Raw genomic sequence first — 13,908 nt, forward strand, 5'->3', positions numbered from 1 at the left:
AAGTACATTGATAATTGTGGAACGAATGCTTGTAGCTCAGTTGTTGAGGGAATCTTTTGGAATCTGTGTTGAATGAGGAATCTTAGGCGGTATTTAATTTTATCACAAGAGATTTAATTTTCCTGTAAATCAGATATACCTATGTCGATTTAAATTTTGATCTGTGATTTACGGGCAAATTCTTCACAAAACAAAGGGCTATTAGGTGTTTGGTAGACCAGACCAGAACTAGATAACATAGGTTACAATTGTACCATGGGATATTATAATTATATTGGTGCTGCAACTACATTAAACTTTGAATAGAAATCCATTATTTGTACCTACCCCTTTTGCTTATTCATTAAGTTTGTTGCAGAACCAAAAAACAGTTTAGTTTTACCCTCGGATACATTGATCCTCATCGTCCATGGTCTTGAATTGTGACTGCCATTGCGGATCTTCGGTATCAAATAAAAACATAACATCATTTAGTATTTGGTAATCAATAAATTTTAATATGTTTAGATATGCTTACTGGTGGTAGGACCTCCTGTGAGTCCGCGCGAGTAGGTACCACCACCCCGCCTATTTCTGTCGTGAAGCAGTAATGCGTTTCGGTTTGAAGGGTGGGGCAGCCGTTGTAACTATACTTGAGACCTTAGAACTTATATCTCAAGGTGGGTGGCGCATTTACGTCGTAGATGTCTATGGGTTCCAGTAACGACTAAACACCAGGTGGGCTGTGAATTAAAAAAAATTTTTTTTTGATACCTACATCGAATTACGGAATTTTATGAAAAATAGCCCAAGAACTGTTCACCGGTGTACACAATATTCAGCTCGTTTCAACCGTGACGTCAATAATACGTACCGAGAGGTGACCTACATAGCTTAAGCTACCTAAGTTAACGGACTCAGAGGGTTTTTAACTCCAGATACGACCGCTCTCCGATTTGAAGTACATAATAACGCTTAGATGATTCTAGAAACTAGACATTGTTAAAATGGTAACTTGAAGCTCATTGTGCGATCGCGTCGCCTTGTTACCATTATATCTGATTACATATTCGTTTAATAATAATCAGAGTATCTTTGTAGAGGATTTAACTTCTGTCTAATAATTTTGACATGTGAATGTGGGCGCAGGTATTTCTCTCAGATGTGTGGTGCTTTGATGGCATTGTGTATTCGTAGTCATCGTCATTCTCAAATTCACTGACGAATTTTGAAGAGCATATCTCAAGATCATTCATGTTTTATCTATGGGGTATCCATTAGACAGCAAGCGAAGTGTTAAGCTCGAATAAAAATTATTAAAAAAACTTTAAAATCCTATCTTGTATTTGATAAGTGAGCAGTTACCAAACAACATAAGCAAGAAACTACAACTTGAATAGTGCTAGAAAAGGTCTCATGATTAGGCAGACAGAATAATGCATAGATTCTATTTATTACATTCTATTTTCTCGATAGAAATTTCAAACGGCTGAACCGATGAAATTTACAGAAAGTCTTCAAATTGGCATGGCGGTAACCCTGTGAAGTTTGGTAGGGATCGGTCTTTAGTAAATCGGACACCAAAGCAGGCCGGGTTTGACCACTACTTTATATTAACGAATCGTGCAAACAAGATCAGAGTCAACCTGCTGTTATTCAATGAAGTTATTCTATTAATTTAACTATCATCTTTAATTAAGGACAAGATAGATGGAAACCTTTCTCTTATTTCCAGCTCTGTGGCAAAAGATCGGTACGGAAAAGTAGGGGTTTAACCCTATGTAAGTCCTTATTAAAAGATAATACATTCGTATCTCGTGGTGGTAACACTATTGCCACCGAGTGTTATAACTAGAAAGACGATGTGACTTCAGTAGACAGGCAGACTAGATACTAACCAGACAATGTAAATAGCACTGCTCACTTCGGGCAAAAGTTCAGGAATCATTTCAATTACATTGAAAAATATTTCCAGCTATCAACCGGTTCTCCGAATATCAAAACCGTAAATTGGGTAATAAATTCCCAAAAACGTAAGCATACCATTAAGAATTAATAATTCCTGAACGCAGCTCATAAACAAATCTTGGGTTCGGCTTCGTGCACACGACCGACATTAAACTCGATTTATGGCAGCACTAACTGAGGTATTGCTGGCGAGAGTTGCCAGGTATTTACATCCCTCATTAACCTTATATTAGAATGTTACCTGGTTGAATGAAGATAACTATTAGTGTACATCTTACATTTACAATGTTAATTGCATTCTTGGCACTCTGCATCATTCATTTGTACCAGTTATTGAAAAGCTAACAGGTTAGGTATTAAGTATAAAAAAAGACCGTGTGGAGTCATTGGGCATAGACAGGGAGAAATCCATGTTTTAATGTTCCATGAGGAGTATTCGGAGGAATTTTTGAGACTCTCATATTCTTTATAAGGCCGTCGATATATTTTTTTAAATATCATATTCAACGTGTTACTAACAGCTGACATTAAGATATGTCGTTGACTGAATACTCATCTACCCCATGAGGGTTACCTTGTGAAATTTCGAATATATGCTATAGTTTATTTCTGAATTTTGAGGAAATACATTTCGTTAAAATCTATAAATACATATTTATTGTTTTATTTAAAATGTTCACTAGTTTGTAGCAGTCAGATTAGGACTACAGACGAAATATGTGTAAGAAGTCGAATATAAATAAAAATCATATTATAATTTTAATATAACCTCTTTTTTGCGTCCGTATGTCGCAATGAAGGCTAGGGAACAGAAAGCCTTTGAGCCTCGGATAGCTCAAAGGAATTTGTTGGATGTTTATTTTGTTTAATTCCCTTAGAAACATACTTTTAGTTTTGGTGAACCAGAAACCAAGGTATATTGATTTACTGCTAAAAATTTTTATTAATGGAATTAATTATTCGACGAAATGACCTTAATTGGTGTGACCAATTTGCTAATTTTGTTTTTCCAAAAACATGTCGAGATCAGACTATTCCTCCTATCAGGTCCTAAATCTATCCTAACCTATCAGTCGATCTAATAAGCATGAATCAAAAAAAGGACAATGAACAAATAATATAGGTACTTAGAAGTGTAAGTATATTTCAAATCTGTATTTGCTGGAATAGTTTAATATTAGAAGGCACACAGAAAGACAACGATGGGTAAACAAATATTAAAATTAAAAAGCATAGTTTGACGATAAGAAATATACAAAGAATCGTAACATGTATCGTAAAGTTAAAGGTTGAAGGCAGAAATGGTCCACATTACTACGGTTTCCGTAGCGTCACCGAGTAATCGTATTACTAAAATGTGCTTAGAATCACGTGGATTGATAAATCTATAATAATTTTACGTTTGCGAGAATAGCTGATAATATACGGTTGTTGTTTAGTGGTGTGAATTGGGAGAGGCCTATGTCCAGCAGTGGACGACTGTGGGCTGTTGATGATGATGATGATTTTTTTTATAGGATAACTAGAAAGTCCCGGTCTACGGCTATATTATCTAGCTATTGTTGGTTGGTTGGGCGTTGGTGATCCTATCAAACCCATCTGATAGACAATTTTGGGACACATGATAAATCATTTTCAGACGTGCCGAGTACTTTATAGTTTTCGTGGCCACGGATGACAAAGGTGTTACTCGTCGACATCGGGATGTTATGCTAACTGCCATAATCGTATATTATATACTTTATTATATACTAGCGGCTCGCTCCGGCTCCGCTCGGGGCTTTAACAAAAATTTCAACGATATTTGACGTTGTTTAATTTTTTAAAATTAAAGAACGCTTATTGCAGTAACTATAATAGTTAGATAGAACTATAATAGTTAAAAAGATGCTATCGCGACACTTTTTGTAAATAATAATGTGTTCTACAAAATCGTAGTACATTATTTTATTCTATCATCATTAGTTTTCACAGGGCACGCTATGTAAAGAATATATTAGGTAATTTTTTTACACCTTGGTTTGCATTATTAGAGTTTTAGTAGGATCCCTATTTTTTATTTTTTTTCAAAAAAGATTATAGCCTATGTCACTCGGGAATAGTGTAGCTTTCAAACAGTGAAAGAATTTTTCAAATCGGTTCAGTAGTTTCGGAGCCTATTCAATACAAACAAACAAACAAATCTTTCCTCTTTATAATATTAGTATAGATATAGATACAACTCGAAAAAATCGAAGAAAACATTAAAAACACAACAGTATTTATTTTTATAAATTAAGAAAGTAGATACCGCTTTAGCTGACGTAGTTTGCTGCCGTGTTTGGTGGTAAGAGGTTATTATAGACACCTACCGTAGACATGATTTTGAAGACCAAGTGACCCTGATTTTTAGTCGTTTAATAATCCTTCAGGCCGGGATGTATGATCGCTTTGCGGTAGAACAAGACAGACGAGTTTTTGTCTACGAAATTCTACGACATTCTACAACATTCTACAACAACGGCGGGAAGTTAGTATTTAGTGATAAGTCAAGGATTATATTAGTCGTAATGTATGGCGTATAATCTAGACTATAAATGGAAACTGAACAACTATTAATTAATTATTATACTAATTAATGAGTTTATAAAAACATATTAAATAATTTATTGTAATTAATTGTATTTCAAAATTTCCAAGCAAACATTACATAACTCGGCCGAAGTAACATAACTATAACGGCAAAATAGATGCTTGGAAATTTTTGAAAATTACGACAGATAATTATGTTAAATAGACAGTTACAGGTTAAACTAATTTAGAGAGCATTTAAAAAAAAACTTATAACTATTATATTTCGTTTAGCGATTTAACATCAATTCATGAATGTTTCACAAAACTAGTCGAGTTACAAGCGCCAACTTCAAATCCGCGTTTGTGTTTTGTAAAATTAACCTCTGTACGGTGTGTGGTTATAAATAGGATGTGTTCGTTTTTGTTCCAGTTACAAATAGAAGCTGCTGCAGGCGAGGGTCCGGGGCCGCCGGTGAACAACAACAGCGACGGTGCAGTGGCCAGCACGCCCCGAGACGACAACCACAACCCTGGACAGCCGCCCCCGGCCACAGCCCGCGCTGCGCCACTCACGCCCGCCGGTCAGTACCGATTTCTTTACTAACACTTTCTTCTTCTTTTCTCAGTCAGACACTCTTGTCAGAGTGGTCGTGCTAGCGCTGACGATGTATTTGTAAACCAATTTGAATATCTTTAAAAGTCTTGCGTTACGTTAATAAACAATTTTATATTTCCATCCCGCTCGGTTTTCTGTTACCCTATTACTATATAATCATATCATATTCGACGCTTGAAAGGCAAACGTGACTAAGCGACAATGCGTGAACTTTACAGTAGACTAATTTAAAGTTGATACCTGGTGGTAGGACCTCTTGTGAGTCCGCGCGGGTAGGTACCACCGCCCTGCCTGTTTCGGCCGTGAAGCAGTAATGCGTTTCGGTTTGAAGGATGGGGCAGCCGTTGTAACTATACTGAGATCTTAGAACTTATATCTCACGATGGGTGACGCGTTTACGTTGTAGATGTCTATGGGCTCCAGTAACCACTTAACACCAGGTGGGCTGTGATCTCGTCCACCCATCTAAGCTATAAAAAAAAACCTGAAAAAAAAATCTATTTTAACGGATCTAGCTGTAGGATTGAAATGATTTTAATAGACCTAGAAATATATTTTTTTTGCGCATCGAATATGGTTATTGCCTATCATTTATGTACAAAGCAGTTATTGTCGCTTAGTCACGTTTGCCTTTCAAGCGTCGAATTATGCAATGCTGTACTTGTATATAGCATTGTAGGAAGTTCGTTGAGTTTCACTACAGGATGTGATACCCGGTCTATTCAACATAGAGAAGAAAACGTCGCACACTTAAAATATCCGGGCACAGGAAATTATATGAGATGAGAAATGGCTTAGACAGCGTTCTCTGTTTTATTGAAAGCTTTCGTAGCTTGGAATGGAAGCCGGATCAATAGCTCAAGACTGATTGACCAATTCGGTGTTGCATTAGTTAGCGCTACTGACTGTTGTACCGAGGGTCGTGGGTTCGATTCTCGCCTCGGGCAAACATTGATGTGATGATTGATGTTGTGATTGTGTGATGAAAAAGTTTGTTTGCTCTTTGTCTGGGTGCTTATTATCTATATATGTATATATTTAAAAAACGTATATAAGTATGTATGTATGTCAGTCTCTGGTAGCCATAGCACAGGGATTTTTAAATTGATGTCGGATGACGTGCGTGATTTGTTCCCATTTATTTATTATTATTATTATTATTATTATTAAGACTATATTGGTCGCTGTGTACTTCTTGTTTGACTGCTGTACAGCTGTGTTAAGGCAGGCAGGAAATATCTTTGTTAAGGATTGGTTTTTTTTTTTGTTTTTTTTTATTGCCTTTGTAGGCTGGCGAGCCTACGGCCCACCTGATGGTGAGTGGTAACCGTCGCCCATGGACTTCAGCAATGCCAAGGGCAGAGCCAAGCCGCTGCCTACCGAAGTAGTCAGATTTCGGGTGGTTTTTTTCTCATATACGTTCAGGTGTCAAAATAACACAGGAGAAAATCGTAGCTTAGTGTAGGGTAGGTAGAAAAATCCTCTTGTCTTGATGAAATACAACAGTAAACACGTTTTCTTATTTTTATGGCTCAATATGGCACGTCTCTCAAGCCTTTGAAATATGACACATCTATTTGGGTTCTATGATTTGATCTATTGAATATAAATTAGGCAAAGAGAGCTCACTCGTGCCAACGGATATCTTGATGATACACTTTTGTTTGCTATATCTTTAATTTTTAGTAACAAACAGAGGCTTGTTCGTTTCGGTCTAAAAATCTATTTGAATGAGCCCATCAATCATGTAATCATTTCTCGCCGAAATCTCACTTGACCTACTAAAGCTGTATTGTATTGGTTTCTAAGGAAAATGAAGTATTTTTTCTGCGTTTTCGTATAGAAAAAACTACGACCGATGTAATCTATCTATGGGAATGTTTTTACTGGTGGTAGGAACACAGGTAGTTAGGTAGGTACCACCACCCTGCCTATTTCAGCCGTGAAGCAGTAATGTGTTTCGGTTTGAAGGGCGGGGTCGTTGTAACTATACTGAGACCTTAGAACTCATATTGCCCTAACACAACAATAATCATAATGATTGGGAGAAGGGGAAATGCAGATATAAGAGATATAAAATATCAAATAAATCAATTATTAACACTACAGGTGAAAAAGATCATCATGTTTGCATTTCCATTTATTCAGAGTATGCCAGCAGAAAATAAAATCAGACATTGCATTAATGATTTCATGCAGACAATTTCTAATGTTAATAATTATTATGTCATGACACCATGCAAATCAGAAAATATATTTTATACTATTGACATTAATTGCATGATAAAAAATAAATGTATTATTATGACAAAACCTAACAAATTCTATTTAGGTAGCTACAATTTTAGACAAGTAGCAAACTCGCTACATTATTTTTTACACATTTATCTAGCCATGAATTTGGCTAATCAACCTACTGCTTCTTTTGAGCAGAAAAAAAATATGACATCTATTAATTTGGAATCCGTTCCAAGTACTTTAAATTAATTACTAAGACAACAGAGTTTACCTCTTGCAGTAAATATGATTTATTTGGACACAGCCCATCAACAAATAATATTTCTTTGAAAACAACTGTGATCAACCTGGTGCATCAGAACTTACAAGGTTTGATGGGTAAAGAACTTGAAATTGATTTGTTCCTAGATTATAATAAAGTCAATGTTCTATGTGTTACGGAACATTGGCTTAAAAAATATGAATTAAATTGTAATTTTAAAAATCACCAGGTTGTAAGTTCCTTCTGCAGAGAGAATGCTATACGAGGTGGCTCACTGATCATTGTTAATAAAGATTATAAATGTAAGGAACGTAGAGACATTGTGAGCCTCTCTGTGGAACGGATTATTGAAATGGCATGTGTAGAGCTTGAGCGATTCATTGTTGTAAGTGTGTACAGGCCCCCGAATTCGTTATATGATTTTTTTGAAAATATAATGGAACGTGTTTTATTAAAGCTTTCTGTTTCTAATAAACATGTTTTTATTTGTGGTGATTTTAATATAAATTTATTAGAAAATACAAATGCCACTATTAGACTCAGAACATTGTTAAAATCATATAACCTTAGCAATCTATTTTCAGAGCCCACAAGAATAACTAGCACATCGGCAACCTGTATAGATAATATTTTCACAAATGTAAAACCTTTACATAAATGCATTATTAATCATTTAAGTTCAGACCACAGTGGACAATTCTTATCTTTTAAAATTAAATCTGTTTCAGATGTTAATAGTACAAGAAAGCTACCGTTTGTTCCTATTAATATTAGACGTTTGGAGAAGCTTAGAGGTAAAGTTTTGGCAAAAATTCCGAATGTTTGTTATAGTGAAGATCCTAATGTTCATTACATGGATTTATTTAATGTTATTAGTTCTGAATTTAGTGCCATCTTTACTTCTAAAACTCTGATCTTACATAATAAAAGATCATTCAATGAATGGGCGACTGTTGGAATTCACAAAAGTAGGCAGAGATTATACGATCTCTATCATGAAAAATCATATAATCATAATAAGTCATTTCATGAGTATGTCTCTAAATATTCCAAGCTGTTTAAAAAAGTCTGTACATTGGCCAAGTCATTGCACTTAGGCAATCTTATAAAAAATGCACTTGACAAAATTAAAATGACTTGGAATATCATTAATAGGGAGACTGGGAATGTCAGAAACAGCAATGCTGAATTAACTTTAAAAATCAATAATCGAATAATAACTTCTCATCAAGAAGTGGCCAGTGCCTTTGAGCACTACTTTGCTGATATCCCAGCTTCTACCACAAAATCTTTAATTTCATCTCCTACCGTCGCCGAATCATTACTGCAAAATCATGTTGATAAATGCAGTGTTAACTTTAAGTTCACAAATATTGATATAAAGGACATAATTGATAATTTCAAGCTCATTAATATTAAGAAAACTGGTGATTTATGGGGAATTTCAATTAATGTTATAAAATCCATTATTGATATAATTGCACCTTACCTTGCTACAATATTTAATGACTGTATTGATGGTGGTGTGTTTCCTGATCTAATGAAATATAGTAAAATAATACCGTTATTTAAATCTGGTAGTACTTTTGACCCCTCTAACTTTAGGCCCATTTCAGTACTACCTACATTGAGTAAAATTTTTGAAAAAATTATTCTGGATCAACTTTTGAACCACTTCAATTCCAATAACCTGCTTCATAACAAACAATATGGATTCACTAGAGGTCGGTCAACTATTGATGCAGGTGTAGATCTCATTAAAAATATTTTTCAGGCTTGGGAAGAATCGCATAATGCCCTTGGGGTTTTCTGCGACTTATCTAAAGCTTTTGATTGTGTTGAGCATAATACATTGTTGAGGAAATTACACCATTATGGTATTAGGGGCGTTTCATTAGAACTTATTAAATCTTATTTATCCGGAAGAATCCAAAAGGTAGACGTTAAAGGAACGAGATCTTCCGGTGTCTTACTTAATATGGGTGTTCCTCAGGGTTCCATATTGGGTCCCTTCCTATTTCTTGTATATATCAATGATTTACCTAAGTTTATTGAAACCCGTCACGAGGTCGTATTATTCGCTGATGATACATCATTATTGTTTAAAATTAAACGACATTTGGAAGATTATGACGATGTGAATGATGCTATCTCGCGCGTGGTACATTGGTTTAGTGTTAATAATCTGTTATTAAATAACAAAAAAACAAAATGTATAAAATTTACCACACCTAATGTTAGACAAGTTGACACTAATATTACTGTAAGTGGAGAGACACTGGAGCTTGTGGATTCGACAGTTTTTCTTGGTATAACAGTTGATTCTAAGCTGCAGTGGGGTCCTCACATATGCAAGTTAGCGAGTAGGCTTAGTTCTGCAGCGTTTGCGGTAAAAAAAATACGAATGTATATTAATGAAGTTACGGCACGCTTGGTTTATTTTAGTTATTTTCATAGTGTTATGTCCTATGGCATTTTGCTATGGGGCAATGCTGCCGATGTCGAAACGATTTTCATCCTGCAGAAGAGGGCTATTCGTGCTATTTATAATATGCACCCGAGGGAATCCTTGAGGGACAAGTTTAAGGAAATCAAAATTCTAACTTTAGCGTCCCAATACATTTTTGAAAATTTATTGTACGTGCGTAAAAACATTGAAGAATTCCCCAGAGTCTGCGATTTGCACAATGTGAACACTAGGAACAAACATAGGCTTGCGTTGCCGGCGGCTCGAATTAAGAAAATAAGCAACTCTTTTAGGGGGCTGGGTGTACAGCTTTTCAACAAGATCCCACTAAACGTTCAACTACTACCTGTTCATAGATTTAAGAAAACTGTTAAGGAACGTTTGTGCAACAAGGCATATTATAAAGTTAAGGATTATTTACTAGATGGCACTACGTGGGAATGAGGCGCTCGCTCCTGGCCTTTTCATTTTTCATTATTATTATTATTTTTTTAGACTTGTTTTTTCTTTTATTGTGAATATTTCTATTTATTTAAAAAAAAGAAAATATTTGAGAAAAAACAAAAAGAAAAAAAAGCCCGCTGAGTTTGTTTCGCCGGTTCTTCTCAGGACTGTGGCTTTTTTTGGAACCGGTGGTAGAGTTAACATTGTTATTTGTATTTTGACATTCAACAAGTGTGTCATACTGACATCTAAGTTGAAATAAATGATTTTGAATTGATTTCGTATCTCAAGATGGGTGGTGGCATTTACGTTTATAGATGTATATTGGCTCCGGTAACTACTTAACACCAGGTGGGCAGCGAGCTCGTCCACCCATCTATGCAATAAAAAAAATGTGAAGTCTTTCTTTGAGGATTTCTTTAAGTAAATTTTTTTTGATTATGTTAGATAATTATAGAAACTTATTGTAGTTATTTTTGTATCTGTGTAGCAGTAGTATTAAGTAGTAATTGTAGTAGTCCTAGGGTAATACGCTGGTACATAAGAGCCTCACAAGTTGTCTCCACCTCACCCTGTCTGTGTAGCAATAATCACTCTCAATGAGTAGTTTATTGATCAGTAAATATCTGAATTTGCCCGAAATACCGAATCCGATAACTTTCAGATCTGACCTCACCGTACAAATTAATCAGAACTATCGTGTTACAAGAATAAATAAATAATAATTTACTGGTGGTAGGACCTCTTGTGAGTCCGCACGGGTAGGTACCACCGCCCCGCCTATTTCTGCCGTGAAGCAGTAATGCGTTTTGGTTTGAAGGGTGGGGCAGCCGTTGTGACTATACTGAGACCTTAGAACTTATATCTCAAGGTGTGTGGCGCATTAACGTTGTAGATGTCTATGGGCTCCAGTAACCATTTAAGACCAGGTGGGCTGTGAGCTCGTCCACACACCTAAGCAATAAAAAAAAAAAAACTAAGCGCCTTATCAAAAACACAACAACACAAGCTGTGCGCTGATCGTGCGTAACGCTCAGGCGTTAGCAAAGGATACGAAATAAACTACCTAGTCAGGTCATAAATTCTGTCACATGTTTAATGTAAAATAATTGAAACAAGTTTATTCATTATGTAACCATTCATATACCAAAATGAACTTAACAAAACATAGATTCTTATGACACTAAAGTTCATTTAAAATGACCTCCGTGATTTTGAATACAGGCCTTCAATCTGCGCGGCCAGTCGTCTATCGCAGCACGAACGAGGTCCATGTCAATATCGGCAGCTGCCTTAATCAAGGATGTCTTGAGTGACTCCAAATTGGGATGAGGCTTTAAGCACGCCTTTTCCTCCAAGTGTTGCCATATCTTGTAATCTAACGGATTCAAATCTGGACTGGAGGAGGGCCAGTCTTCGTGCCGGATGAAGTCGATTTCACGCGCCGCCAGCCAGTCTTGTGTTTTTTTTTATTTTTATGATTGAACGTTTACTGGTGGCCCGAAGGCCTTTCCAGTTTCACCAGGACAGGTGGGCGAGCAAAGGCTCAGCCAAGAGGGATGGGATTTGCTAACAACTGCCCGAGCGCCTCCGAAGGAGACCTAACAACTCAAGAGCAATTGTTTCGCGAATGAATCTACTACCGGATCGGAATCGCGACCCGCTGAGAAGATCCGGCGAGAAACTCAGCGGGCTGATGCATGGGTTAGGTTGCACGTCGACCTCTTTGTCGAGTTCGACGAGTACGGTTACCGGGGTCCCTAAGCCTGCCCCTAGTATTAGAGCTGAAGGCATCTAATGCAAAGGTTATTGGATCTGATGGATCCGTAAGGACGTGTCTAGGGCGTCGACGGTGACTGGCTCCTGCATGATCAGGATTCGGAGAGTAGTCAGCGGCGGCAACGATAAGGCGATTATCATGACGCATAGCCTTATCGAAGTATCGTTCCGACGCTGACTTCATGTATTTCCGAATTGATTCGAGGCCCAGGTCGTCGTGTAGGTCAACGTTCCTCACGAACCACGGAGCGCCGACAGCTAACCTGCAAAAGCGGGATTGTAGGGATTGGAGGGTGTCTATGTGTGTGCGGGCCGCGTGAGCGAACACCACACTCGCGTAAGTCATGACGGGCCTTATGCAAGTTTTGTAAAGTGTCACCTTGTTCCGAAGGGACATTTTACTCCGCTTACAGATCATGGGGTAGAGTCTACCGAGAATAAACGCGGCACGGTCACGGACTGATTTTATATGCGGGCGGAATGTCATCGATGCATCCAGGGTAACGCCCAGGTACTTGACCTTCCTGGCCCAGGGTATGGGTTGTCTAAAGAGAGTAATCGGGGGTGTGAGATTCCTCCTCCTAATCCGGGAGGAAATCCGTGTGGAGCTTCCCCTCTGAAATAGCACCGCAGTACTTTTCGCTGGGTTGATGTCTATGCGCCATTTTCGGAACCACTGTCCTAGGGCTAGGGCTGCGCTCTGAAGCTTCTTCGCGATTAGGGACTTATTTCTACTAGAATAGTAAACAGTCGTGTCGTCGGCGAATAAAGCTAAATGGGTCGGCGGCGACCGGGCAATATCGTTGACGAATAAGCTAAATAAGAGGGGTGAGAGGACAGAGCCTTGCGGGACTCCAGCTGTGAGAGGTCGTGGGGAGGAGCGGGTTCCCTCGACTCGATATCGAAAAGAGCGGTTCGACAAGAAGTCCCGTATGATGAGCACGAGACTATCCGGCACGCCCATGTTGAATAGTTTGAAAATCAAACCATTGTGCCAGACTTTGTCGAACGCTTTTGCGACGTCGAAGAAGAGAGCTCCCGTGTATAACGGTTTTGGTCGATTAAGCCCCACAAGAATGTGCTCCGTGAGGCGGTGCACCTGTTGAACGCATGAGTGATTTGTACGGAATCCGAATTGTTCATCGATGAGAATGCCCTTGGATGAGACGAAATCTCTGAGGCGCTTGTAGAGCAGACGCTCATACAGTTTGCCTAGAGACATGAGGAGGCTAATCGGGCGGTAGCTCGTCGGATGATTTTTTGGTTTACCGGGTTTATGTATGCCGATAACGTCCGCTTCTTTCCACACCGCGGGAAAGATACAGTTCGCCATAGCGGCATTGAAAATAGATGCCAACATCACGATGAGTTGGACGGGTAGAAGTTTAATAACGCGGTTAGATATACCGTCGGAACCGGGAGCCTTGCGAGGACGTAGGTCTTTGATCAAGTCTTTAACTTCCATCGGGGTGACGGGTGGTAACGCATCCGAGGGTGGCAAGGAGGCTCTGCGTTCTACCTCACTGTCTACTAATTCTACATGAACAGGGTCCACGGATTGAGTGCTGGGCGTGCACTGGGTTTGCAATGTATCGGCCAGCA

At 38.0% G+C, this 13,908-nt stretch overlaps 1 protein-coding gene and 1 long non-coding RNA gene across 5 annotated transcripts in view; both read left to right on the top strand.

Annotated features, from left to right (window-relative positions):
- Positions 1-13,908, top strand: part of Dyrk2 (Dual-specificity tyrosine phosphorylation-regulated kinase 2) — a 92,709-nt gene that overhangs the window by 22,949 nt on the left and 55,852 nt on the right. For all 4 annotated transcript variants that reach the window (XM_089740201.1, XM_089740200.1, XM_089740202.1 and 1 more), the window contains exon 2: positions 4,931-5,081. In XM_089740201.1, coding sequence (XP_089596327.1) covers positions 4,931-5,081 — 151 coding nt within the window. The remainder of the gene's footprint in view (positions 1-4,930; positions 5,082-13,908) is intronic.
- LOC149503067 (uncharacterized) lies at positions 7,494-9,828 on the top strand. Its single transcript, XR_016325824.1, has 2 exons — positions 7,494-7,732; positions 8,345-9,828. It is a non-coding gene; the product is annotated as an uncharacterized LOC149503067 (long non-coding RNA).

Source organism: Bombyx mandarina, chromosome 04 (genome assembly GCF_030267445.1).
Source record: "Bombyx mandarina strain Sakado chromosome 04, ASM3026744v2".
Classification (NCBI taxonomy): Eukaryota; Metazoa; Arthropoda; class Insecta; order Lepidoptera; family Bombycidae; genus Bombyx; species Bombyx mandarina.